This window comes from Rhamphochromis longiceps, linkage group LG12 (assembly GCF_057381845.1).
Source record: "Rhamphochromis longiceps isolate RC_006_pf linkage group LG12, R_longiceps_female_GT1.1, whole genome shotgun sequence".
In the NCBI taxonomy this organism is placed as follows: Eukaryota; Metazoa; Chordata; class Actinopteri; order Cichliformes; family Cichlidae; genus Rhamphochromis; species Rhamphochromis longiceps.
In genome coordinates, this window is record NC_140568.1 from 33,405,026 (window position 1) to 33,432,532 (window position 27,507).

The 27,507-nt window shown below is 38.7% G+C and overlaps 2 protein-coding genes across 4 annotated transcripts in view; one reads left to right on the forward strand and one right to left on the reverse strand.

The window, feature by feature from the left end:
• Positions 1-1,844: 1,844 nt before the first annotated feature.
• On the reverse strand, positions 1,845-18,371 carry prr16 (proline rich 16). Its single transcript, XM_085427008.1, has 3 exons — positions 17,605-18,371; positions 10,428-11,508; positions 1,845-3,217 (listed from the first exon to the last, which is right to left on the reverse strand). Exons 1-2 carry the CDS (start codon positions 17,737-17,739, stop codon positions 10,642-10,644), a joined length of 1,002 nt encoding a protein of 333 aa, XP_085283134.1. The 5' UTR covers positions 17,740-18,371; the 3' UTR covers positions 1,845-3,217; positions 10,428-10,641.
• Positions 18,372-19,702: 1,331 nt separating this feature from the next.
• Positions 19,703-27,507, forward strand: part of hsd17b4 (hydroxysteroid (17-beta) dehydrogenase 4) — a 36,137-nt gene continuing 28,332 nt past the window's right edge. For all 3 annotated transcript variants that reach the window (XR_014914087.1, XR_014914088.1, XM_085425925.1), the window contains exons 1-7: positions 19,703-19,862; positions 20,344-20,397; positions 22,533-22,640; positions 23,711-23,770; positions 23,916-23,937; positions 24,149-24,195; positions 24,407-24,491. Coding sequence is in view for 1 of the 3 variants with exons in the window: in XM_085425925.1 (XP_085282051.1) it covers positions 19,811-19,862; positions 20,344-20,397; positions 22,533-22,640; positions 23,711-23,770; positions 23,916-23,937; positions 24,149-24,195; positions 24,407-24,491 (428 nt within the window). In the remaining 2 variants the exon portion in view is untranslated. The remainder of the gene's footprint in view (positions 19,863-20,343; positions 20,398-22,532; positions 22,641-23,710; positions 23,771-23,915; positions 23,938-24,148; positions 24,196-24,406; positions 24,492-27,507) is intronic.

The following is a 27,507-nucleotide window of genomic DNA, read 5'->3' on the forward strand; positions in this document are numbered from 1 at the left end:
TCTAATGAATACGATATTCTGAATATCTTCGGGAGACAGCTGATGGCCTTTAGCACTGCCAGCCTGCTATCTCATCACACTAATCTTCAATTAACTGATGCAGCTGCTGATGCCATTTTCTGTCATTCTCTTTTTGAAACGTTTGCTCTCACTGCTTTTTGGTAACTTTGATGAAGTGTGACGCTCTCGGAGGCAGTTTAATTTCCTCCGTTGGGCTCCCGGTTCACAGAGGCTCAACATATCCGTGAGATAAACGCACAAGAGGACAGCTTTTAATAGAGAATACAGACATAAAATCAGCACTAAAAGTATTGTTAGGTTTAAAGCACACACACACACGCACACTGACCAAGTGCAAAGTGTTTACTTCTCACAGGTTATTTCCCAACAGTTTGTGGACACACAATAAAATAACACAAACAACTTTTTGAGACATTCCAATCAGCTTTAAAAGCGATTCATTGCTGAGTCAGTTTAGTCCTTAATTCAGTATCTGAACAAAGAGGTGAGGTTTACAAGTGTGTGTGATGCCTCTAATCTAAATGTATCAAGGGGGGTGTGCTAATAAAAAAAAGTTGCTCACCAGCAATCATGTTTACATGAAATACCTGTGAATGCCTCTCATTTAACCTCCCAGAAAAGCTATTTTTGTGTGCAATATCTTCAGCATACTAAATGAAGTCATGCAACATTTTCTGTTCATACTGTGGATATTTTCTGACTTACAGACCTGAAATGAGTACATGGAGCGGGTGGAAATTTAGTCGCCTTTTAATTCGCCTTATTTTTTTACAGCGTTTTTTTAGACCTCAATGCACTTCTTAAGTACATGAAGTACATGAAATTATCAGAGTGGAAAAACACATTTAACCTTAACCAAATGAATTTTACATCCACCCACTAGAAGAAGTCACAGATGAGCATGGTACCAAACTGGTACCAAGCAGACCTTTCATGCTGTTGGTTTTTACCAGTTACACACATGGTGATATCATTAAACTAGAGCCTGACTGATGTAGGACTTTTAAGATACCCGTATTTTCTGATTTAAAAAGTCTGCTATATCGGCCAATATTTTTTTTCTTTCAGACACACATATTTGTTTGTAGTTATTTATTCACTCCTTTATGCCGACTCTGTTCAGAAAGGCTGGTTGTGTTTCTGGCATTCCAAATAAGTTGCAAAGTGCCCTCTTTAGCTTCTCTACGCAATATCAACACTCATACCATATTTGATGGGTGTTTCTGTTACTCTATTTCACAGATGTTATATTAGTACAATTTTTCTGCTGAAACGGTGATTACATTCCATAATATTGATGCTTACAGTTGGTTTTAGAAAAAAATATGGTGAATTGGCTGTAGATGGGGACACTTACAGTGGGTATAGAACTGATTTAATTTCAGCTTTTAACTGAGTTTAGTGCCTTCTCAGTGCTGAAAAGGTCATTTGGTTATCTCCTGTGGTGAAATTGCAAGGAATGAAAAGTGAGTTTTAACCCTTATCTACTCTGATGGCCAGTAACTAATTTTCATTGTACTAAACCTTGCATGATTTCATTTAATATGTAAGTTATTGCATTTTTTGCTTAGCTGATTTTTTTGGATGTCAGGTGGGAACTTTGATGAGTTTTGACTGATTTTCTATGTATATCCTGTATATATTTGATCTATTTGGAGTAATATTCATCTTGTTACTCTGTTTCTTTATAACTCATTTGGTTTTTATAAGTGCTATGTATATATATATATATATATATATATATATATATATATATATATATATATATATATATATATATATATATATATATATATATATATATATATATAAAAGTACTTCATCATTTTTTAATTACCTATGACTCATTACCCAGAGCAACATGGAAATTTGTCAGGTTTATATTGACGTCAGGATTGACCCGATGGATGAGGGAATGAGAGGGAATACTATTTAATTCTGTTCTGGAGGGCAGAAAATCCAGCATTCCAGGCCCACTACCAGACAGCTTCTCCACAGAAATGCATAGAAAAACACAGTGATGGCAGGACAAAGTGAAGAGTCAGTCATGCGTTCATTCAGTCCCATGCCTCCCTTCTGATAAAGCACAACTAGGTATTTGGTTTTCGTCACGTTTCATCTCTGCATTATATTTTCCTCCTCCCACTGCAGCCGACATTGTAAAGTTTCTCTAAGTTATAATAGTTAAGTTTGTCATTCATGTAAACACGATTCGGTATGTATAAATAACTCATCTTGCTCTGCCCTGAAAAACATATACCTCGAGGGAATGTCAGCTTTCATCAAAATACCTCTCAGTCATCCAACACAATATCAAAAATATCATCTTTTTAAATGTTAAAGTCTCTGTAGAAAAATGCCTGAAATATACATGTACATTTGTATACAAAAAAAATTTGATGCAAATTATTACTTCTTCAATAACCCTTTAAAGCTGTAACTATGCCACACTGTACTGAATCTCTGCATGTCATTGTGAAATAAACACAGCTTGTATGGCACCAGATGAGCGGATAGATTTTGATGTACAACGAACAGAATGTCTGGACAAGGACCAGTGACCGCATCATCAACCATTTCAAAACACGAGTCTTTCCAAAAACATGCTGTGGTTGTGCATATGGCACGTACTGACATAGCTATTATTTTCTCCTTTTCTGCAGTCCAGCAGAGAGCGTTTCGCTCCCAGGCCGAACCGTTGGGCTTTCCAGACACAAACAATTACAATTCTTAAAAGGCAAATTCCATCGGTTGAGTGGAGCTATTGATTTCCATCTGAGCACGCACAAAGCAAAAACAAGTATAGACATCAATCAAATACTGGCTGACATTATTTCACCCCATCTTGTACTGGTTCATCTTTACTTTTGATGATAAGGTTTCATCGGTGTTTGAATCTTTAAATCAACCATTTATATGAATGAAAATATCACCTCCACATCAATAGATTCATCTTTTTGCACACACACAGTGACTACCCTTCCTGCTTTGCCAGTTAGACAGTAACACTGCTCCAGCACAGCTGGTTCCCAGAGATTGCTTAGTGCACAAACAGCACAAGCACTATGCAAGAGCTATGCAAATGGTGGTGGATGCTTGGCCTCAGCTCTGGCTCTTCCCTGCCTGATCAACCGGGGTCGATCGGTGTATGAAGCAAGCATCCCTTTGTCTCGTATCTCAAGTGTGTCAATGGGCCCTGCAGAGAGAGAGAGAGAAAAAAGAGGAAACATATTAGTGTGAATATCTGGCTGCACAGTGGAGAGCCACTTGACAGAGCAGTCACAGCACTAACAATCACTTTTCATTGACCAAAATGAAAATATGCCAAAGCACAAACGCCCAGTAACACATACACGAGCCATCAAAGTTATTAAGACTGAACAGTCTTGCATTTTTCTTCGTGGATTAAAAAGCCTTCCCTTTTGTGACAGACAATTTGCCCAGACTTGTGGGACTCCTTAAATAGCATTTTTTTCTGTGTTTCTCACTCAAGTCTGAAGAGGTTCAATGAGCAGAGGACCCCATCTGGGCCACTGTGGCTCTTACAGATCTGATCCTGTTGTTGAAATATTGTTTACCTTCCCCGAGTAAGGTGCAGCTGATGCCTCTAACTTTTAACAATCTCCAAAGGAGCGTGAAAGCCTCAGATTAAGTTTGCTTCACCACCAAAGCTTTCTAAGTTGCACCGAGCCATCTCACGGCCTTTGACTCCATGTTACACACATGGCTGCATACACCCATGAGTCTTTTTGCACTCTTTTTCACCTTTTAAAACTCATGCACACGTATCCCCTTTAAAATGAAAATAAATGCATATGAGCACGCACATGCATTTTAATAACACACATGCCCACTCACGTTCCCAAATCATCACTTTGCCTGAGTCACTGACAGAGAAGCACCAAGACGAGCCAGTATTCAGGCCTAATGTGCACCAGATTTACTTCTGAATGCTCTGGCGTTTGGCAATGTAGGTCATGTCTATTTGTATTCTAATGAACCCTGCACACAGCATCTCCATTACAAATGTAATGCCTCTGGCACAAAACACCAAAATGATTTGGTTTTCATTTTGTTTAATGCTTCCCCCATACCAATTTAATTTTTCAATGATTGCTATGAAATATAGTTGATTGAGGGAAACAAAAATCAAAGTAAATGATGCATGCAGAATGGGATGAGCAAACAGACAACTGTGTCTCTTGGCAGACTATCACCACAAACAATCAGACCAAGACACAACAGCTAATTAATATTCACTGGCAAAATGTGTCTCACTCTGACACATCTTTTGGGTTTTATCGCACATTGTGCACATGCCAGGTTGGAAAATGGAACGAAGACAATACAGTCAGTGGGAGCACTATAAGCACATGCATTGACTATTATAGCAAGAAACAAATCATAGTAACAGAGCAGAGGGGTGTACTACAAAGCATGATTAATGGGTTAGCAAGCTATGTTAAGCTTAAAGTCAGAGTTTTATGTGTTATAGAGGTGGTTATCACCTGATTAGATCACCATGGCAACTTTTCCTGAACATATAACCTGGTCTGGAGCAGGTTATGTTCTTAAATGTATTTATAATCAGCTGGGATCACCACATTTATGTTGATTTATTTAGTGTGCTTTAAGTACCATTCAGCTTCTCTGCTGAAGGAATGCAACCTGTTAACACTACCAATTGAAGGCCAGCTATAAAGTTACACCAGCACAAACTGTGCTTCGTATTGTCTGTGGTTTTACATTCATTCAATTGGTGATGCAGAAAATGTTTAACTCTGCTTGAATTGCAGCTTCTGGAACACAGAAAATCAATCAGGTGCATTTGTAGGCTATGTATCACCAAGAATACCAAAACAATCAATAAAATGAATTTCACTTTGATCTGGGCACAAAGTAAACTGATTTCCACGTCTCCTTTATTAGGCCGTGGGACAGGTTTGGATTTACAGTTTTACTAAGACTCTGTGTGAGTCTTGGATCCAAATCCTGGACGAGCCCCTGTTTAAGTTACAATAATGTGAAATGGAGACCTACACTTGTAATTGGTCATTCTTAAACTTGGATTGTTTGTTAATTTAAATGAACCCCCGTTCATGAGCTCATCCTCTCTTCTGCACTTGTTACTGTAACATATCCAAATTTACACATCAAGCCTTTACATGTAAGGATTTTTCAAACTCATTATGGAACGCGGATGTTTACCAATTCACCCGATAAATGGACTATTGACGTCAGCAGGACGTGGGATTGAAATGTAAAAGCTGTACATGGAGGCGGTGCTGGACGCATAACAATAGGGAGTAAAAGCCATCATCCCTAGAAGGTTTTTTGTCATTCAAAGTCAGGAAGTGCCTGACCTTTTTTTTATTAAACCTACAAACAGGAGTGTTTGCTGTACAAAGTGTCAGATATGCTTTAATAATAGCTACCTCACCCACATGTATATGGAGCTGCATGTGCACAAAGAGAGTGTTATGCATACAGATGCTGCTGAGTGGGAGTAAAGCATCATCCAAGGGGAAAGGAAGAAAGAAATGAAGAAATAGTGAGAGAGAGCATGAGACGGGCGGGGCGGGGGGGGGGGGGGGGGGGGGGGGGGGGGGGTGAGAGAAGAGAGAGAGAGAGAGAGAAAGATGGGTTATAAACAAGAGCTGTGAGCTGTAGGGAGTAGGTCAGTGCATTTGAGTCAGTCTTGACTCATGATGGAGGCGGTGAATATCCACCTCCTCCCTGCCCATTACAACTTCATCCTCAAGCCTGGAGCGCTGGAGCTCAGCTAGCCTTTGCAAAAACTGTGAAAAACTCCTACACCCATGGTCAGAGGAGTAGTGATTTTTGTGTTACAAGAACAATCTGATAATAGGTCATGCATGTATTAAACCAGTGACTGATGAAACACTTTTGCATCGGTCAGCCAGCCCAAATGGCAGAACAGTTTCTCCCACTTCATCCTTCTGTCACACATGTCTGGTAGATTAATACAGAGTAGGTTGAAAGTAATACCAGAAAGGCAGAGCAAATCTCAACACACTGAAACATGTAAACCTAATGAAAGCTAGCTATAGTCTGTGTGTCCACAAATTCTATAATTTAACGTCCCTTTTACAAAACAAAGTTCATGTGTACCTGCTTCTGTTTTAACTATGTTTAATGATTGTGAAATTTTATTAAAATGAATAAATTGCCACTAGTGCCAAAACATTTTAAAGGTTAAGAACAGGTTGATATAATGATAATCTGTTTTGCAGTGTTGAAGTGAGAGGGCAAAACAAACAAATAATACAAAAAACCATCAACAACATTTTGGAGTCAGCAGATTTAGTTTAAGAGAGAAATATTTTTGAATAAACATTTAGAAACACTTCAGAAAAAATGGACAATGTGAGCCACTGTGATGTCTTGTATTGGTTAGTCCTGTTGTGAAACATTAAGCAGAGCACGTGTTCTAGTCTATCCTTACATGCCACACAAAAGGCAGCATGTAAATGTGCAAACATGCTTTTCAGACCAAGGGAAGAAATACTTTTTTTTTACTGAAGCACCTAGTCATCCAAATCTATTCATAAGAATTCAGGCTGAATACGTTTTACGTAATGTTAACAACACTTAAAGTATTATCCTTCTTATGTTATCCTGAATTACACATTACCATTTTGTTTAAGACAGTTTGTTCCCACAGGCTAAAATGTTTGCAATGTCTAATATAACGTACTTAAGCTAATGTAATGTAATTGTAATAATGTAAGCAGGCTTCCTAATATTTCAGTCAACAAAATATACTTTTAGCTTTTTAGGTTTTGTACTGTTCTTTGTACTGTGCTTTAATATACAGAAATGCCATTTTTGTAATTTTTTTTAAATACATGATCATACATTCAAATACATGGGAATATCTTTGTGTTTTCATATCAACATGGGTATTGAGAGCCATGTCATTCTACTGTTTCTGGTATTGACCACCACCTTTCTGGTACCCTGGCAACTTTATGTTGATGTGGCAAAAGCTTATCAATGCCAAAGTAGGCATGCCCTAAAACATACCAGAACTGAGCACTTTTGTCTCTAACAAGGCCCATAATTTACAAAATGTATATCATGTTGTATTCAGTAAGACATCTGACTGGAAGGTGCAACAGCAAATTGCCACAAATGAGACAGAGTGGGAAAAGAAAAATAAAGCAGATGCCTCCAATGTTTTCAATGTTTTTCTTTTTGTGTTTAGTTATTTGATCACAGTTTTTGATCAGAAACGGGTAAATTTGGTATGCATTTTGGGTGGTATGATGTTTAGCGCTGTCGCTTCACCGCAAGAAGGTTTTGGGTTCAACCTCAATTGGGGCTGGCCCTTTCTGTGTGGAGTTTACATGTTCTCCCACAGGTTAAAGTAAGGGTTAGGTGACTCTTAATTGGTTGGATGTGATGTGAATAGAAGTCTTTCTCTGTTTATCTGTCTATGATGATCTCTGACTCTGTCTAGCCCTGGTGACTTGTCCAGAGCGTACCCTACCTCTCACTCTGTGACAGCTGGGTAAATTTCCAGCCCTAGATACTGAGGTGGATAAGAGATTTAAAAAAAAATATGGTAAAGGAACCTCAGCGATAGACTGGCAACCTGTCCAGGGTGTACCCCGCCTCTCGCCCTAAAGACAGCTGGGACATGCTCCAGCGCCCCCGTGACCCTGAAAAGGACACGCGGAAGCGAATGGATGGATATGGTAAAAGATTTTGAAGTTTATTACTAAACTGAGCTAGCCTAAGAGTTTTTAAGCACAGAATTTGCAACAAAACAACTTTAAACATCTTTAATCACATGATGACACTGTGCCAATTTCCTCAGCTACTAAAAAACTACTACGGTGGCAGAAGCCCATATGAGTAGGATCTACTGATGATGTACCTATTTGTATGAGTATTTCAATATGTACGTATGTGTGCATGCTGCTGCCAGACATAAAACCATGAATACAACATTAATACAGTGGATGTTCTGTGCCGTGAGCACTAATCGAGTGGAAAAACATACATCCACATTTGCTACATAACAGCAGGGCAATGCAGCTAAAAGAGCATCAGCTTTCACTGCATCACCATCTCTCTGTCTGTCTCTCTCTACGGCACACTCACTTTCTCTCTGTCCCACACTTTTACCCTATGTGCCCTCATCCCCACTCGTGCTTACTCTTTCTCATTTTTTACATGGCTAAATATCCACTGATCCCTAATCTAGATGCCGATTTTAGATTGTAAGGCCAGCGAGGTCTTGCATTGGATTTAGTCATCAATGTGCGATTTTCATTCCCCTGGTTTTCTCAGCTTTAACCTTCAAGATTTCCACCCCCACCACCCCAACAGAACATATAAGTGATATACATAGTAAATTCACTGTTTATATAACATGCCTCCCGAACATCACAACTGTCCTCCACACATCTTTACCTTGCTTCCTTATTTCTTACTTCTTATCTTCCTTATTTCTTTCCTCAGTTTCTCTGCTTGCCGGCTAGCTCTCTCCTCTCTCACTGTTTGTCATAAAAAATATGTTTAGCAGCGGTTCAGAGCTTTGTCAAGGCTAATGTTGGTACAAAGGCTTTCTGAGGCAGTGCTGTTATCTCCTCTAGTCTAATCTAGCTAATTAAGGGCATTGCTGGGAGGAAGGTGCTACTATTCTCATCTAACTCCTGGGTGTGCTGTCTCCCCAGTCTGGCAAACTGACTCGTGCTTTTACACACACCTTTGTAAATACAAAGACGTATATGCAGACACACACACACAGATTTGAAAACAATCTCAGATGTACTGAAATATCAGCCATATGCTCACACATTTCTCTCTCTCACACACACATGCAAAAATAACAGACTTTCTGAAACATGCTTCTTAATGGAAGCCAATAAAGTGGAGACTACCAACTGTTCATATAGACTGAGATGGTCCGATGTTACTGCTGATTTAAAAGGAAATAGTTCAGCATTGTTTCGCCTGATTCTCTCCACTCAAGAGCAGAACTGATAGGCTTACTGTCCATTTAGCTTCACATCACAGGGGGGTGGTGCTGATATCACAGCGGGTGGAGGGTAGATGTCAACAAAAATGAGACTTGCATTGCTAAAGACAGATTTTTATTAGAAAATAAAGTAAAAGATTTTTCAATTAGTATGCGCTGTGGAGACGTCTGTCGACGCAAATCAAAATGCCAGCTGTATCAGCTAACACTTCCTTCTCTCTCTCTCCAACCTGCCGTGTCACTCTTTTCATTTTCTCTCCCTCCTTTTACTTCTACAGTCTCACACGTCAACAAAATGAATCCTGGAAGGTGATGAAGGAAGAGGTAGTACCAACTCACTTGTCTGTCTCACAACCCTAACTGTGAATCTAGGCAGGTATGTGTGAAGATATATTCTGTTTATGTGCCAGCATATTGGAAGATCTTTAAGTTTTTGTATAAAATCTAGGGGAAGTGGGTGCTATTGTTTCATCTAGAAAGATATTAATTCATTATATTATTGCTAATGGAGAAGATCCCAAGTAATAGACTCAGTACCAACAATCTCCTGGAAGAAACAAAACAAAAAGCAGTCTACCAGTATCAGTTGCCCAAGAACCAACAAACAGATGCAGTGGTGTGTCCAGAGGGGAAACATGGGGTGGCACTCGCCCCATGTTTGAAATATGAAATAGGCACTCCTGGATAAAGTGCCCTATATCTTTAGATAATAGCATTAGCAGGAACAGTACTGGGATATAACTTGTTATATTTAACAAGTTACTTTATAGTGTTTTAATGTACTTTATTTAAGTATTTCTTAAATTAAATATACAGACTTGGTATGGCATATGCACATGCAATTTTCTTTTAGTGCTTGCTATTTCTTTTTCACTATATTTTAAATTCAAATATACTATGTGCTTCACAACAACTGTTTTAAATTGTAAGAAACTGTAATTACCTTTTTTTTGCTTACTTTAAAATATACTGTCGTTTTAATATTTTTAAGCCATAAGTAATGAAATAATTTCCAGCTGCAACATTAAAAAGATACAAATTCATGAATCAACAGTTATGATCTAATAATATCATGTATATTATACATGCTAATATTGTGCCTATTGAGGCTTGGTAAGTTGCAGTGGCAGTTTTCAAGCAATGGCATCTGTATGAGGGCACAGGAGTACCCATGAACATGAAAATTGTAAGTTTTCTACACCAATTTTAATTCCCTGTCTTGTTCTTGGTTCTTCCTGTGCTGTGCTCTTTAAAAATATCCTGGGAACACCTCTGTACTGTACATATGAAGATACTCTAAAAAACCACAAAAACACAGACAGACTCATGGGGATGTGCTGGAGCAAACAAACCTTCTTGATGAACAACTCGTATAGGCACACTCAGGAACACTCACCGCTTCGTCCTGATCTCTCCATGTACATCTCGATGCCCACGGCGATGCCTTCTTCTGTTCCACTCACTATATCCGCTCTTTTGTTTATTATTTCCAATCCTTTCTTCTCTCTGGATAATCCAAAGTTCAACTGGAGTAGAAAGCACTCATAAAGTAGAAAACACTATGAATGATTCGAAAATGTTTAAACTAGACACAACAAGGGGGGTTGGTGTCAAACTGTGGTGGTGGTTGATTTGCGAAGGATTGTTTTCTGGGGCTTGAGAGAAGGTGTGTGGGGAGGCACACAAGGTGGAGCAGTGTTTCCTGTTGGTGGGAAACTGTGGCTGACTGGTAGACCGCCATTTTCCAACATGAATTCATGGGAAAGAGAATGAGGAGGAGGAGGGGAAGAGGAGCAGCAGTGTACTGGGCTGAGCCTCAAGTCATTCAGCTCAGCCTGCAAGTGTAGTTCTGTGTCATCTACATCGTACTGGAGGTCGCAGTCCGGGCAGTAGCCATGAAACTGAACCTTCTCGCTGAAACGTACACGTTCCCTCTCACGTGGCTCCCTGCCAGGGGCCTTGGGGCATTTGTTCTTTTCATGCCGTAGAAGAGGCATGGGTCTGGGCAATGTAGGAACAAGACCCGACTCAGGGATTCCACTGTCATTAGAAATGAAGCATGGTGTAGAGGAAAATAAATCCCTGTTTGATTTCAATGGGAAAACCCCACCATTCCTTAATAGAGACCCATTAGCCTTGGATAGATTCCCTGATAACACTAAAGTTGGATGAGGCAGATTTTTAACGTTGTGGTCCTCGGCTCTCAGCGGGGTATGCCTTGGTGGTGGTAGAGGTGGGTGTGGCTTCTTGAGTACAGTCAGGACTCCAGGAGGGTTGATGGGGACTGGCATTAGGGAAGCAGGTGTTTTAAATATGCAGTCTTCGGGAAAGAGTTTCATCTTCTCCAGGCTGGATGCAGTGGTAGTGGTGGTGGTGGAGCTCGAGCTGGAGTTCAGTGTGTCTGTCTTTGAGCTGTCTGTTAGTCCGTCTTCCTCCAACTGCAGGTCACAAGTTAGGGTGTCAATCTCATGAACAACCTGTTGGTGATAATAGGAAGTGTAACTATGACAGCTGAAGGAAAAATAAATAAGTGTGTCACAAGAAGATGAAATTAGGCCACTTAGATTATGGTATAAACTGTAAAAGCTGCGTCCTTATTCACAAGGGATGTCCACAGCAGGTATCTCCACATGTTTCACTTGGCAGAATTTTTATGCTGGATGCCCTTCCTGATTCAAGCCCAGAGGGATTTGTGTCTCCTCCTGAGACTCACCCGAGGAGCTTATGATTTGTTAGGAGAATGTGTGTAAACCACTTCACCATGGAGCCACTGGTTATGGTATAAGTTGTAATGATGCAATATTTTGGTCAGTGATTATTAATTAGATTGACCTAATTTTGAAACATTGTTTCTAGAACCAAAGTTCCTCCTAACAGCCAAACTCTTGTTAACAAAAGGTTCTCTTTTTGTCATCCTGGGTGAACTGAGATGAACTAAACCAGCCAAAGCATATGGGAGAGTTTGTTTGGATTCTTTTAGTAAAGAGCAAAAGTTTAACGCTTTAGCAGATAGCCTACTTTAAAATTATTTGTTTTACATCAATAATCTTATTTCCATAATTGCAGAAGCCATCATAATTTTCAATTGCGAAGCCCTACAGAAAATATTTACTATTACAGTCTCATCTAAAAAGTTACCAACTTGGAAAAAATGCATTAGGATATAGGGTAAGAAGATGAAGTAGAGGAAAAGACAAATTAAAATCTTTGTATGTTCTTAATTACATTTTAAAGAGGAAACACTTCCAAATTTATAAGACTGAAGATTGCTTAATACATCCCAATGACAACCACAGTGAGAGAAAATAACTATCAATAGGATTTTTGAGAGAAGCCATGAGCCTGCCAGATTCTGACCTAAGTGATAGATTACATCAATCTCATGCACCAGCAGAATTCAAGAGAAGTAGCAGCACCAAACATGTCCTGTGATGCAAGATGGAAGAACCATCATTTGTAATATGCAACCAATTTTGAGAAAGAAGAAAAGAGAAAAGATGACAAAGACAAAGGAATGTAAAAAAAAAAAGAACAGTGCAGAGGAGTGAAAAGATCACTAAACTGTTTGTCTCTTATTAATCAAAATACCATGAAAAAGACATAACCGAAGGCTTTGTTTCCTTGAAATGCAACATGTGACAGCAGACCATTAGGAGACATTTAACAAATCTGTAATGAAAAAGAAATTATGTAAAATGCCCTACTAACTTTATCAGAAAGGATATGAATACAGTAGATACAGTAGATATGAAACAGCAGATAGAAAAATACATCTATGTCTTCCCATCGGAAGTTTGCATCCACATCCTACATAATGAAAGTACTTAAGAACTGTTCAGGAAGATAACAAGCAATATGTACTGATAAAAATAAATAAAAACAATAAATAGAGGAAAACTTTAATCAGAGTATAGAATTGAGCCAGTTAAACTTCTCGTCATTTAAGTTGCAGAGAGGGTTAACAGATGCACTAAAGGTGCTACAGTGAGACCCAATACAAGAATGGTTTTATAGATGAAGGCTACTGACCCCTTTTTTCCTCCTCATCTTTTCTGGTTGTTTTTTCACTAGGTTTGCGTTTGGTTATGGTCAGTGTCACTACTGGTAGTGTGAGATACCTGGACCCTAGAAAGGCTGCACAGTCCAACACCTCCGAGCACAGTCTCCAGAGCATGGAGGAGAATTCAGGAGACAGGTAGTTACTCTAGGAGCGCTGGACAGTGTTGTAGAAGATCCTTACCCATCAGCAGGGCATTCCTTTGTGTAAAGAGGAACAGGATGGACATTGCCAGAGGCCTATAAAATGAGCTCCAGCAGACCACCGATGGGAATGTCTCTGACCAAACAATCAGAAATAGACTTAATGAGGGTGGCCGGAGAGCCCAACATCCTCTAGTGGGTCCTGTGCTCACTGCCTGGCACTGTGGAACCTGATTTGGCATTTGCCATAGAACCACAGAATTGGAACGTACACCACTGGCACCCTGTGCTGTTTACAGATGAGACCAGGTTCACCCTTAACACATGTGACACGTGATTTTGGAGACACATGTGATTGTTCAGCATGACCAGTTTGATGATGGGTCAATGATGGTCTAGGGAAGCATATCCATGGAGGGATGCACAGACCTCTACAAGGTGAGCAACAGCACCCTGACTGCCATTAGGAAATGGAATGAAATCCTTGGACCCATTGCTTTAAACTGGCAGACATGCTCACTTGACCTAAATCCAATACAGCCAAATTGAACGCCAGACTGTCCAGGAGCTCAGATCTCCTCACAGATCTAGGAGGAGATGGAAACCCATTACTCATCTCATTAGGAGCAGGTCCTGATGTTGTCAGGCATGCATACAAGCACGCAGGGCCCATACACCAATGAGTACCATTTTGAGTTGCTGCATTTTGGCAAAATGGACTAGTCAGCCGCATAATTTTTTCACTTTGATTTTATGGAATGTCTTTGAATTCAGCCCTCTGTAAGTTGATAATCTTAATTTTCATCAAACAATGTGATATCCTTTCATTCCCAATAAATCCAAAACCCAGTCCATATCAGCAGAGATATCCAGCATGTTTTTTTCCCCATTAAAATCTTATGTGTTTTTAAAATGTTCCTTTAATTTTTTAAAAATTAGACCTGCATATATTCAAGTGCACATGCAAAATGCTATAGCTGAATTTCCTCTAACACTGTCTTATTAGATTGTCACATCATGTTGTTATAAAAAATGTATCAAATGTTGATAACAATATTAACTAGATATCTATTAAAAACAAAGATGAATACTTCATCAATATTCACTGGGAAATGTTTGACCATTCTTGGAATACACCACGTCGTACTGCTCTCAGCTGCTCTCATATAGCTAACAAATGATGGAAGTAGCCAGCTTAGTGAAGTCCCTTGCTATGTGTTTTCACTTTTGCCATCTTGGTGCTTTGATACTGGATGCGATGAACAAATGGTGGATCTGAAGGTTGGATGGACTACACATCTAAGAATGATTAATCTACATATATATGCATGTTTTTTCTTCTTTTGTTTGTTTCTGGAATTGATCAATAGAATTCAGTTTTAACCAGATTATTTAAAAATACTTATGAAACAAAAGCTAAAAGTCTTTTGCTAACACTTTGGTAGTGATTTTTCTTTAGCAATCATTTATTAATCAGTAGAACAATATGTGTTATATTATCGTATATTCTTTATTGACACAATATTAATATTTCAATTTTAAATATCAATGTTATTCTCAGTATGTGATTATATTTATCAGTGGTTCAGGTGGTAGAGCGGGTCGTCTACCAATTGGAGGTCAATGGACCCATCCCAGATACTCCTGTTCATGTGTCAAACCCCCACGTTACTCCAGATGCATCTTTCATATTTTGAGTTTAAGTGAATATTAGATAAGTGCTTACATATAGATAAAAGCACTGCCTGAATATGTGTGTTGTGTAATTGGATGAATTAAACTTGTTGTAGAAAGTGCTTTCAGTGCTCAAATTAAGTAGAAAGGCACTATGTAAGTACCAGCCCATTAACCATTTACCATCAAAACCAAGGCTATTACAGTTAACTAGAGCTTACTATGAAAAAAGTCCAGCTAACTGAACTGAACTAATGAAAAAAGAACAAAGATGTAGACTGTAGAGGAAACTTCCTTCAGTTCTGAACTTCTGCTTTGCCCCTGACAAATTTTAACTACAAAGGAAAATAAAATTAACCTTTTTAGTTATTCAAAATTAAACTGAACAATTTTGAATAACTGGCAATAAATTGAATAAGTAAACTCACTAAATAAAAACATTAAAAAGTTGAAATAAAAAAATAAACTAAAAGCTATATTAACCCTAATTGTGACACCTCTAAATTCCAGCTGTCGACCAAACAAGATACACCCACCTAAAACCAAGGGCTGACTAGACAACTAAAATATGATAGACCATGCACACTTTATCTTTAGAAATGTAAGTACTTGCACTTTCAGCACTTCCATGGACACAGATACTCTACTATTCATTTACACCTACAGTGCTCAGGTAATATCTGGATGCTGGAAAGGTTTATAATACATCATAAACATTGCCCAAGAAGTCTTTAACACAGCAGATAAAATTTAATAATCATAGTAAACTCTACTGGGAACTAATAACTGGTACTTAGTAATATAATGCCCACGTTATTGAGGCATTTTCAGAAGTCTTTCCAAAAACCTTCCCTTTAGAGTACATTTCCTTCCTGCTTCTCTTCCCTTGTTGGAGAGTGGTGCTTCCTTTGAAGCCCAGAACTGAAGTGGTGTTGGACATTTTGCTAATGTTTAACTCGGCAGCTCTCATAGGGTCTAAAAAAAGTCTAACATAAGTTGAGCTGAGCATGCATAAGTTCACAGTATCCTAGCCATTAAAGCAACCAAGGAGAAAATTTCTCTAGAAAGTAAAATTACAACATTTGAGACAAAGATGTTGTTTATCTTTTGGATTAGGGGTTCTCATCTTAGAGTACCCAGTATGTTAGCCTGCTCTCAAGCACATTTGCTATCATGTGGTTTTAAATGCATGTGCAAACAGCAACTAAGAAGAGAGAGCAAGTGACTGAGAGGGAGCGATAAAAATAAAGATGAGAAGGCTAGGGCAGAGTGCTAAACTCTCCATGCAGTCTTTAAATGGATAATTTGTTGGGACACACACAAGAGGTAATACCAGTATCCCAGTGTGCAGCCCCTGTTGTAGGCCAGGCAGCTTCGGCGGCAGTGCCAAGCATCTGGGCAGGGTCCCTCCTTGGAGCCAGGCTCGGCTCCAGCCCCGTCTGTGAGTTATAACAGATAACTGCATTTCAAATGGATAACACCCCAAACACTGGCTTTGATAGTAACACCCCCTGGAGGTATGTGTTTAGTGTGTGCGGTGTCAGAATAACTGATCCTCTACACAATCTCCCAGAAGCAAAAGAAAAAAAGCAAGAAGGGAAGAAAAAGGAAGGGCACATCACATAAAAAGATCAGAATAGACAGATTACAATGGCTTCTTCTTCTCATTTATCTCTGGTGCCTGCTGTGACATATTGTAAACTGCTGAAAAACACAAAAGGAGTGTAATTTAGTCAAAGTTGCAGGAAAAAATGAGAGTGAGGGGAACAGAGCGGCAGAAGGAGACAGATGCTGTGTCGGCTACCCATCCATAATGTACCACAGGCTGTACGCAACAGAGTTGTATTAGAATGACAGCTTGTCATGTTAAGGTTAGAGGTTTGGCAGAGCGGACTGGATGCCTGGTGTGCAGTCGGCAGAGGAATGCAAGCATAAAAGCAGGTAAGACTGCAGGTTATTTCAAGTGAGGGGGTGAGACTGATTCAGAGAAACCACTTTAATGTGAATGAAGGGAAATATGTCACAGAGGCAGCTATATATTACTGGTTCTGTGACTGTGAATATAAACCTGAAATATCATCCTGATTTCTACAGAAACATCTGTAGTCTCTCCATCACTGAGATTTGAGACCTCAGTCAGACAGCTCTAAAAGAGTTTTGATCTTTTAGGACTAGAGAGGAGGAGGACAGCCACAAATACACATGCCGAGAGACAAAGAAAGATGAAGATAAGCAAGACACCACAAGGAGTCCAGGGAGGTGACAGGTGAAAAGAAGAAGACCACTTTCTCTCTATTATTTGACAGGAAATCATTTGGACCAACAAAACAGTCAGCATTAAGATGATGAAATTCAATGCAAAATCACCTTCCTGCTTGCACCAACTTGTCCATTAAATATTAATTGTGATCACATTTTTTTCACACTTTCATCAAAGCTTATGAGTCAGGGTGAAGAAGCTGTCCTGCCATTTCCCACCCTATGTCCTCCCAGTGCCAAATCTCTCTCATGTTGGTGATAATGATCACATACATTAATGGGAAAGGCAGGAGCACGGTGTGTAGTCTTTTCCAGGCCCCACTGGTGAGGTCGATGTCAGCCCTCCATCTCTTCTCAGTCAAGGATGCTCAGAAAAAGCACCCTCACAGCAAGCCTGTGGAAATAACACGACACATGGCAGAACACTTCTTCTAATTTACCTCTTTGAGCTCTTTAGCTACATCCTTAAGATCTCCCAGGATGGTTTCCAAATTCTCCACGATTGTCTTGATCTCCTTTTTCACTTTTACTTTGGAGACTACTCCTTCAGCTTCTGCATTTGGTGTCCCTGACATTCTTCAGTTTATGGCACAATCTATTTCATGAAGGATCTCAAGTCAAATCCTTTGCTCGCCACGCTGCCACTTTGCCAACGCATTTTCTCTCTCTTTTTTGCTATGTAGTCCCCCAGCTGCCGTCACTTTTTCTCTCCTAAATCACGGCCAGGACGGAGAGAAGTGGCGTCGGGCAGCATTCTATAGCTAACACTAGGCATGCGCAATAGAGCGTAACACACAAAAATAACGGTTATGTCAAAATATTGTATCATACTGCCTGGGAAACAGCGCCCGTCCACAGGTTTATGTCCAACGGCAACAAAAAATGACGTGCCACGGGCATCCTTCACGTCGACAGAGCGCTAAATTCAACATTTTGTTAGAAAATCACCGACGCCAGCGCTTTAAAAATTGTTTAAGCAAAGAAGGGAAAGAAGAAGAAAAAGAAAAAGACAGAGGCAGCTGTCCGAACCGTTACACAGTTGTTCGTTACTGTAACGGTCCATAATCCTCAGGCATCGACAAAATTATAATAAGCTCCTCCTGTTCTCCACATAATTAATAGATGGTAATGATATACCATGACAGGTAACGACAACCGAGAGGCACGGTCCTCGGAAAAACACCCCGCCAGTTTCATCCTGTCTACATCGCAGCCTCCTTGGAGAGTCTGAGCACAGGATGCTCGTGCGCGGTCTCTCTCGCTGTCCTCACGCGCTCTCTCTCTCTCGCTCCTCCTCACGCTCTCTCTCTCTCTCCCTCTCTCTCTCTGTTACATCAAGAGGATGCTGCTGATTCAGTCACTTTGCTTGGTGTTCTCGTCATTTGCCCTGCAAATTTGTTAACATTTCTTCGTGATTCGGAACGGTTCTGTTTGTTGCGTTCAAATAACATCATTACATCCCCACCACAGGTGGGCTATCCCTACAGTCTAACTACTGCCAGTCCCGCAATATGCATAATTAATATGCAGGACTTCTTATCTGTACTAGGATATAGAATAAATAGTATTGTAAGGGCTGTAAAATAAACGTATTAAATATGACTATTATGAATAAAATTAGGATATTTGCCAACTTTATTTTGTTGATTATTTAGATGTGGGAATGTAACGCTAGGAGATAAAAGCAGTGATTTAAAATCAAAAACAACCAAACAATCTGCATCTCTCCAACTGGCTTTGAACTGGCTTATATTGCAACCTGTGAAGCTTCAACGTATTTTAGGCTACAGTTTAATATTCTGATTCACAGAGGAGCAAAGGAGTTCTTAAAATTATTCATTTCTCCCTGATGAACTCTAAACCATCTGCCTGATGGTAGCAACTCATACAAAGAGTGCAGAATGTACTCAGATGGATCACACAGCATTCTCTGTGATTGTTTAAGTAGCCTACATCCTTGTTCTGTTGTACTGGCTCAGACCGAGTATTGTTGAACTTAACCTGCTGAGTCCTATTTGTTAGAAATGCGTTAGAGAGATACCACTTCATAATTGAAGAAGTAACTCCTAACTGTTTGGAAACTAACATAAACTAAAGGGGGGGGGGGTTAAAAACACTAAAAGGCAAATGAGCATATGCTTTCCTCAAGATGTTTTGGAACTTAGTGGATAATGGAAGAAAGAACGTAATCCGTGCTGAAAACAAACTGTTTTGCAGTTTACAGCTGGAGATATGAAGAAAATTGGTGTTTTAAAATTGTTGTGAAGCATAAGAACACCTGCACTGCTGCTAATACAAGCAGTCTTTGAGATTTCATCACCATTATCCTTTATCTTTTTCTGACTGATTATCTTTCTTGTTGTAAAATTCAGATGCTACAGATTATGTGAATTGGACAATGTCATAAAACAGCCTGAAAAATTTTAATATCAAAATTTGAGGTCAAAGTACACAGATTACACGTGTAAAAAATGATAAAAACGTTGTAATAAAATCCTGGCTTCTGATTGGTCACTGCTCGTTACAGCCTCCCTATATCGCGGAAGTGGAACTTGTCAGAGTTCATCCTGCTGTCTCAGAAAGCCAGTGCTGCAGCTTTTGTAGCTTCTGTGACCCTCTCAAACCAGATAGTAAAATCTCAAAACAATGTCTCTGTCTTTCGAGGGAAGAGTCGTGCTTGTTACTGGGGCCGGAGGAGGTAAAAATCGCCGTTAGCTGAGCTGTCGACTATGTTGACGCTAAAATAGCCTCTGTATTGTTAGCACCAAATGCTAATCTGGTAGTTGTGGAGTTAGTTTCTTAGTGAACAGCCCAGTTATTAGGACGGAAATTGCATTAATTTTTTCTCGTCTTGCGCGTTTGTTAGCTGCACAGCTGCTCTAATCACGGCGTCTTGCTGACTGCTAACACTGGGCAATAACTGCAATATCAGTAAAGCAAGTCTTTGTTATTGTTATACAAAATTAGCTATTTTAATTCGAGCAGAAACCGACGTATGTCGGTCTTTTTATTTAATGGAAACGGAGATCAAAGTACGAATGTTGCAATGGCTTGTAGCTCCAGGGAAAGTGTGTGAAAGGGCATGCAGCAACGACACAGCAGTGCTGCAGGTGGTGATGGGTTTTTCATTCTTTGGAAGTAAGCTTATACCTTTTACTCATGTGTCTTTCTTTGCACAGGTCTTGGCAGAGAATATGCACTGGCTTTTGCTGAGAGAGGTGCCTCAGTAATAGGTAAATAAAAGATATTCATTTTTTACTTATTTTACCTTGTGTTTCTATCGTGTTAAGATGTCCTGGGACACGTGCAACAAAGCAGAATTTGGATTATCCAGGACAATGAAGCAAAGTCAAATCTTATTTATTTATATAGCACCTTTCAACATAAATATTACAAACAGCTACACAAGAAAAATTCCAAAACATTAAAATGAAAAAGTTACTTAAAAAAAAAAGTAAAAGTAAATTAAAAACACTGAATTTTTGCTGCTCTTTCAAAGACATCACTGAGTCGACATATTCCAGGGTCAAAGGGAGAGCTACTGTTGGAGGATCGCTGTCTTCCTTTAGTTCTCAGCCTTATATCCTACATAGCCAGCTGACCCTATTCAAATGACCCCAGGGATCTCCTGGGGATGTACAGATGTAAAAGTTCACCGATGTGTGCTAGTGCTTGTCCATGCAGAGCTCCAAAAGTCAAAACCAGAATCTTAAAAATTGGACTCTGAAGTTAATGTGGAGCATGTGGCAGTTAATTAGCAATGCTGTGATATGTGAAATCTTGGAAGATTTAGTCAGGTTCTGAACAACCTGCAGATGTTCCAGGGAGGTTCGGGTAAGAAAAGTGAACACTTAATTACAATAATCCAGACGTGATGAAATCAAGGCATGAATAACAATTTCCAATTCAGAGCGTAACACAATGGAACTCAGCATAAAAGCAACAGCGAAGCAGAGATGTAATATGAGCATCTAGAAAGAAAGCTGAGTCAAATGTTACACCAAGTTCCCTGATAGATTTATCAAATGTGGTATAGGGACATAGAGTTTCCAGATAGGCAATGTACCAAGTTAAACTGCCATGGTAACATAGCTGTAGGCTTAACCTGTGCTGGTAAACACCTAACCTGTAATTTAGTAAGTTTACATACTCCCTCCCTTTAGGGAGAGAATACTCTGTTTAGTTCATCTGTTTTTTAGCAGTCCAGCATCCACAATTTTCAAGTTATCATATTCAAATTTTGTGTGACAGTGGACACCAACAACCGCTCGAGCTGATTCCACTTTGGCGAAAATCGAGTGAAGGTCCCACCAAATGTGAAAATCAGTACAAACTTCATATTACCCACAATATTTTTTTTATGGGTTGTCCTCAAGCTTCAGAGCGTTTACTAGGCCTTGGGGGACATGAGTACCTTGGTTGGCTAAGCATTTGACCTTGACCTTTATTGTTACTCCCCAAGGTCAAAGTTGACCATTAAATTTTTTTTTTTTTTTAAAGAAACCATATTGAGTAATATATCATATAAAAGGGCACGGAGAGAGCTGTACAACATACGTCTTATTTTTTCAATATGATGCCATAATAGGGTTATGTCAGAATCATAAAACATCAAAGTTGTAAATATAGAGCTTGCCCTTTGGGGGAAGTTGTGATCTCTCAGTGCTGTATTTTTATTTTTTTAATTAAAAAAAAAAATATTAGTGAGTATCATATTGGTATACATATTCATATTTAGCGCCGCATGGATCCAGCTAGTTTCATATATCCTGTTCATAGTTTGAACATAAGGTTTATACCACTTTATGTTCATATGACTTGCTGCTGACTACACTAAAGCACCAGCTGATTTTTACCTGAAATGAGCAAAAACGTGCAGATTGCTGCATCTGTATGACATACTGGTGAAAATACCTGCTGGTTTAGTGGCGTTCCAGGCTGACGTTGAGTTGATTTGGGATTCACTGATTCAGTTTTAAGAGACTGCGACTGAATTCCATATTACTAAGTGAAACACATGACAGTTGGTTCCAAAAATGTGGGGCGCAACAGATCTTCTGTAACAAATGTCCTGAATTGAGGTGCTATACCAAATTGGGAGAGGGAAATGTTGGACTAAGATAAATTATATTGAAATTGTCGGTAAGAAGCTTGCATTATGACTGTTGGTTCTTTTATTCTTAAAATTACACAGTTGCAGGCATAAATATTTTCTAATTTCAGTATATTCCTCCTGCCATGACTGAATTTGATCTTAACTCTGTCAAGGAATCAGCTTGCCTATGCTGTTTTCTTAACCTAATCACTCATGGAGAATTGCAAAACTCACCCCATTATTGCTAATCTTTTTCTCCTTGTTGCAATAAAGTGAATGACCTTGGGGCAGACACTAAAGGAGGCGGAAAGAGTTCTGCAGCTGCTGATAAGGTGGTGGAAGAGATAAGAGCGAAGGGAGGCAAGGCAGTGGCGAACTATGGTGAGTTCTTCTCTTCTGCTTGCTTCACGTATTTAGTTCATGTAGTGGCTGAGTGAAAAATAGTATTGATTTCTATCAGTTGGACTTGCTCAGTGATGAAACTGTTGGTGAGTATTGAAGGTGTGTCTCACCTTTAGGAGAAAAAAATCGTTTTTGAAAACAAAACAATCACTCTGTTTTATTGGCAATTTTAAATGTTGACTTTTTTAAGTTTCTTATATGCCTCCCAAATCTGCTCATTGCTTCTGTGTATATATAACTATGAGCCAACTATAAAGGATGTTCAATATAGTCAGGCTTTCTTTGCGTTAGCTGGCTTGATAAAACCCCAGTTGTAGATAACGGGTACTGCAACAGTGGTTATCAACTTTCTTTGTTAAGCCCGGATTCCTGCTTTAGCCTCTGTGAGTGCTAACATAAAAAGTGACTTTTCACATGTCATCTGACTCTTCTTCTGCACAAATTGCTGCCTGCTCCGATCATTATCACATGATGATAATGATAAAATGGTGATGACCTCTATAAATAAAATAAAAATAAAGCAGTGAAATGCAGCATCTTGCAAATAAGACAAGAAATGAATGCCGCAGAAAATCATTAATCTTTGTATTTAGTGCACAGAGAGGTAAAATAAACAGTTTAACTTGAGTTAATTATGTTATCTGATAAATCTGATGGTTTACACTGATGTAACTTTACAGCTGAGCTTCATTCATGACATACGTAAGGTAGACTGCTTAACAACTTGTGCATATAAAATGTATTAACCCAGCAGAGCATCTGTATTAAATTTGGTGAAAAAATGCTGATTCCAGTCGATTTTAACCTAAAATTCCCAACTAGATTATATATTCATATATTCAACATAAGTTATCGCTGTGATTGTACCGAGGGGGAAAATAGTCACTTTTGTGACATGAAAAGCTCAGATTTTAAACTCTGTTAATCTCACTTTGAAGTACAACCTGAACTAAAGCTAACAAGAAACAATCTTTTAAGACCAATTTCTCAAAAATAAAAAAAAAGAATGTAAAACTGTGAAAAATGACAGTTTTGTTATGTCTATGCAGATTCTGTAGAAGATGGAGAGAAGCTGATCCAGACAGCATTGGATGCATTTGGAAGAATAGGTGTGTATAAACCTTCTATGGAAATCCTGCGGCCACTAGTGCTGATACCTGTCACTACTGATTTACGAAATGATCATAAAATGATTGTCAGCAATGTCGTTACAGTTATTCACTGACTTTAATATCTTACATTTATTTTTTCCAGATGTTGTTATAAACAATGCTGGGTAAGTCCTCTAATAGCAACAATCACACATTTTATTTTCTTATTTATTATTAAAAAAATGTTTACTCATATCATGTGCTATTAGAATGGCCATTTGGTTGCAGTTTCCAGATTCATTTGAGCATGCAATATTAGTTTATTAAAAAAGGGGGGGAAAAATCTAAATGCAGGAAAAAAATGCTAAAACCCTTTCTTTGCTTTTCCCTACCAAGAATACTTCGTGACCGATCATTTGCCAGGACGAGTGATTTGGATTGGGGTAATTACACTTTAATTACATATTTACTTGCTTACCTCTGTGTCTTCTTTTGTTTACCTCACAATGATATATGTAGATCAATATGTTTTAAATTGTGTTTAAAACCTGCCATATGCTTCAAACCACACCGTTCTAATGCTAAATATCAGAGATGTGTATTGTTATGCATTAATGTTTACTTGTGTTTTTTACCTCTTACTCTGCATCACAGACCTCATTCAGAGAGTTCACTTGAGAGGCTCTTTCTTAGTGACTCGAGCTGCCTGGAACCACATGAAAAACCAAAAGTTTGGCAGGTAAGTAGCTCAGCTTGTAACAGCTATTGACGCAGGTAAAACTGTGTCATCCTCTTATTACGCAGGTAGGATATTTTTCTTTCCTTAGATCTGTCAAGTTACAGTATCCTCAACAGGCAACATTACTGGAGTGTTATCAAGACCTCGGTACCATGTGATGCATGTTCATACGTCAGCAACAGTACTAAAGATAGGCCGACAAAAAACTTTGACTATGATTAAGTGGTCTCTTGAGGATAATTGTCATCGACATATTCAGATGCTGCTTTAGTCACTATTCTTTAATACAGATAGACCTCAAATGGTGCAAAACAAAATTCCTATCTTGGGTTGTTTTTGTTTTTTGATTTTTGTTTTTTGATGATTTTTTTTACATACTTTTATTAGCATGATTTTTGTGATTTATGGTTTTGTTTTTGCTTTTTTCTCTACTACTTTTACACCATAAAAACTGCTGGATCAAGACATGCAATGTTAGAAAGAGTCAGTAAACCTTTTGGAATTACCAGGATTTGTCTGTGACTAATACAATTTAGTTTTATTTTTGTCTAATTCCCAAAACACCAGCTTGATGTTCCATAGCACCGTTTTAATATTGAAATAATCAACTTGTTCTCAACCTGAAGTCATTTTACGAAAGCTGTCTTTTGCCCATAAGGCACCGTACACAGAGGGATTTCAGGAATATTTTAGAGATCTGCAAACACTGCAAACAGATCTGGGGGTGCCATTAGCATTAGTCCCATTTTTTTTATTAGCTGTGGCTAACGTCCAGCTGGCACCTTAGTGTATTGCTCTTAGTGCAGCTTTTTACTTTCCGCCACTCATTATTTGTAGAGAGATGACTGAACAGCTGTGTCGAACTTGACCACATTGGAATTGTGGTGAAGTTGCACATCTGTTCCATATGAAGCTTACTGCCCACTCCACTGAGACTATCCTACACTTCTTTTGCCTTATCTAAAATAATTTATTTCTTTGGCTGCCTTGGAGCAAAGCGGACCACAACCGAGTGAATATGTCAGTTGTGTTTATGTTCTCCTTTGAACTTTCTTGAACTTGTACTGAGGATATGTACAGACTGGCTTTGGCGACAGTTATTTTAGATTACAATGTATAAATGTATACATTGTTTATTTGGAACTGGTGAAACAATTAAGTTTCCCTTTTTGTTTCATGTTTTTCTATAAAAGCTGAAGATTTTACTTTATTATGTTATATATACCTGTGTTGTGTTGTTCTTCAGTATATTCATCATGTTCAAGTTCGGACAGTAAAATAAATAGTATTTGAAACAAAATCAACCTTAATCTTCACTTAGGAGCAAAAGTGAACCTTTAATCTTGACAGAAATTGTGATTTGATTTATAACATACTAATATTTTTTCCATGTCGCTCAGCCATTCTAGTGGATGATTGTTACTAACTTGAAACAGTGATGAAGTTAGCAGATGAAGTTTGTATTGATTTTTGCTTTAACGATGCTATGCGTTGCTTATGGAAGATAAATGATGACAGTGTCGACTTAGACAGACATGCAGTGCATATTCCGGTGTTTGATTAATGGGGGTTTTACTAACAGGCCTCTGTTGCATGTGCAGCTAATAACATTAGCAGTGGCTGTTTTCTGGAACGGAACTGTTATTGAGATTTTTATTAATTACAGATGGGCTTTTCGTGACATGCAAAACAGACTCTGAACAAAAGCCTTTTTTTTTTTTTTTTTTTTTTTTTTTTTTTATGTTCAGAAAAAAGTCTGTGTTATAGTTTGCAGAGGAATGTTGCTCAAGTGTTATCATAGGTAATAGATGTCCTTCTCAAGTGCACACAAACCATTTTACACAAATAGCATCTCATAAACACTAAAGTAACATTTGTACCGCACTGAGCTCAAGAGCATATTATTACTGTGTAGAATAAAAAAACCTTTGGAAATAATGATGCTGATATTGAATGAAGGTTGTCCGGCAGCTGTGGTTGGCTGCTTTTTGGTATAGTTTGGATCTACTTGCCCCAGTTAGAGCAGTGCTTCTCAAACCTTTTTCTGCTATGCCCCATTTCAGAAGACAAGTCCAGGCTCCACACCCCACATTTTATTTATTTTTTAAAAATTATTCCTCTTCCAAAGAGTTCTGAGTGATTCGCTTTAGTTTTAAACCATCTATAACCCAATAACACAATGTCCCCGTCAGTGGGCCACGAAGAGGTAATTAAATGTTGCAAAAAAGGATGTACTGACATCTTACAAGAAGCTGTCCACCACCATCATCAGAACACCAGAGGAGGGACTGTCTCGAGAATGAACAATGTCAGTAGAGTTCCAGAAATGTATAGAAATAATGTCAAGCTTTATTAAGCCTGTTCTATAAGCACATCTTGGTCCACCGCCTTACACTTTGTGTTTTTTGTTTTTCATTTAATTTGTCATCCCTCTGTATTTTGCAGTGCTCATGGGAAATTTTAAAATCCAATCTCGGTGTGCAGTCACCTCAAACAAAAATGTACGGTACATTTAAAGGTAAAACCACAGCAGAAATAAATGAAATGATAAAGGTCATAGCCTGACTCCCCTGCTCACTCACTATATGAAAACATGAAGGAATACACTTACATAATGTGTTTATGTTCTGGATCAAGTCCCTGGTGCAACATTTTATCATGCGATGCTCTTTAAATATTACTGTGCTGAGACTCTGAAAACTGACTGAGACATTTGAGCACAGAAATTGATATTATTATACAGAGTACTGTATCTGATGACTGTGTTCCTCAGAAGTCTCCTGCACCTAATGTAGCGTTGTTTATGATGGTCACCTTGTTAAAGCTAGTGTCTGTGTAAACATGCTAGGATTGCATGACTAGATGCTTACATATGCACGTTCCTGGGTGTAAGCAGGCATGAAAAATATCTAAGTCTTTGTAAGATTGTGTGTGGCGAGGCCGTCTGGGTCTCTTATGACTCCTTCGTGATGCCTGTCACTTTGCATTAATCCTAACGTTGCCTCCGGTTTTCTGT

Bases quoted from the DNA above. Each gene is read 5' to 3' on its own strand.
- prr16 (XM_085427008.1), bottom strand. From the start codon at position 17,739: ATGTCAGGGACACCAAATGCAGAAGCTGAAGGAGTAGTCTCCAAAGTA. The intron at 11,509-17,604 runs GTAAATTAGAAG...TATCACCAACAG, and splicing joins TAGCTAAAGAGCTCAAAGAG to GTTGTTCATGAGATTGACAC.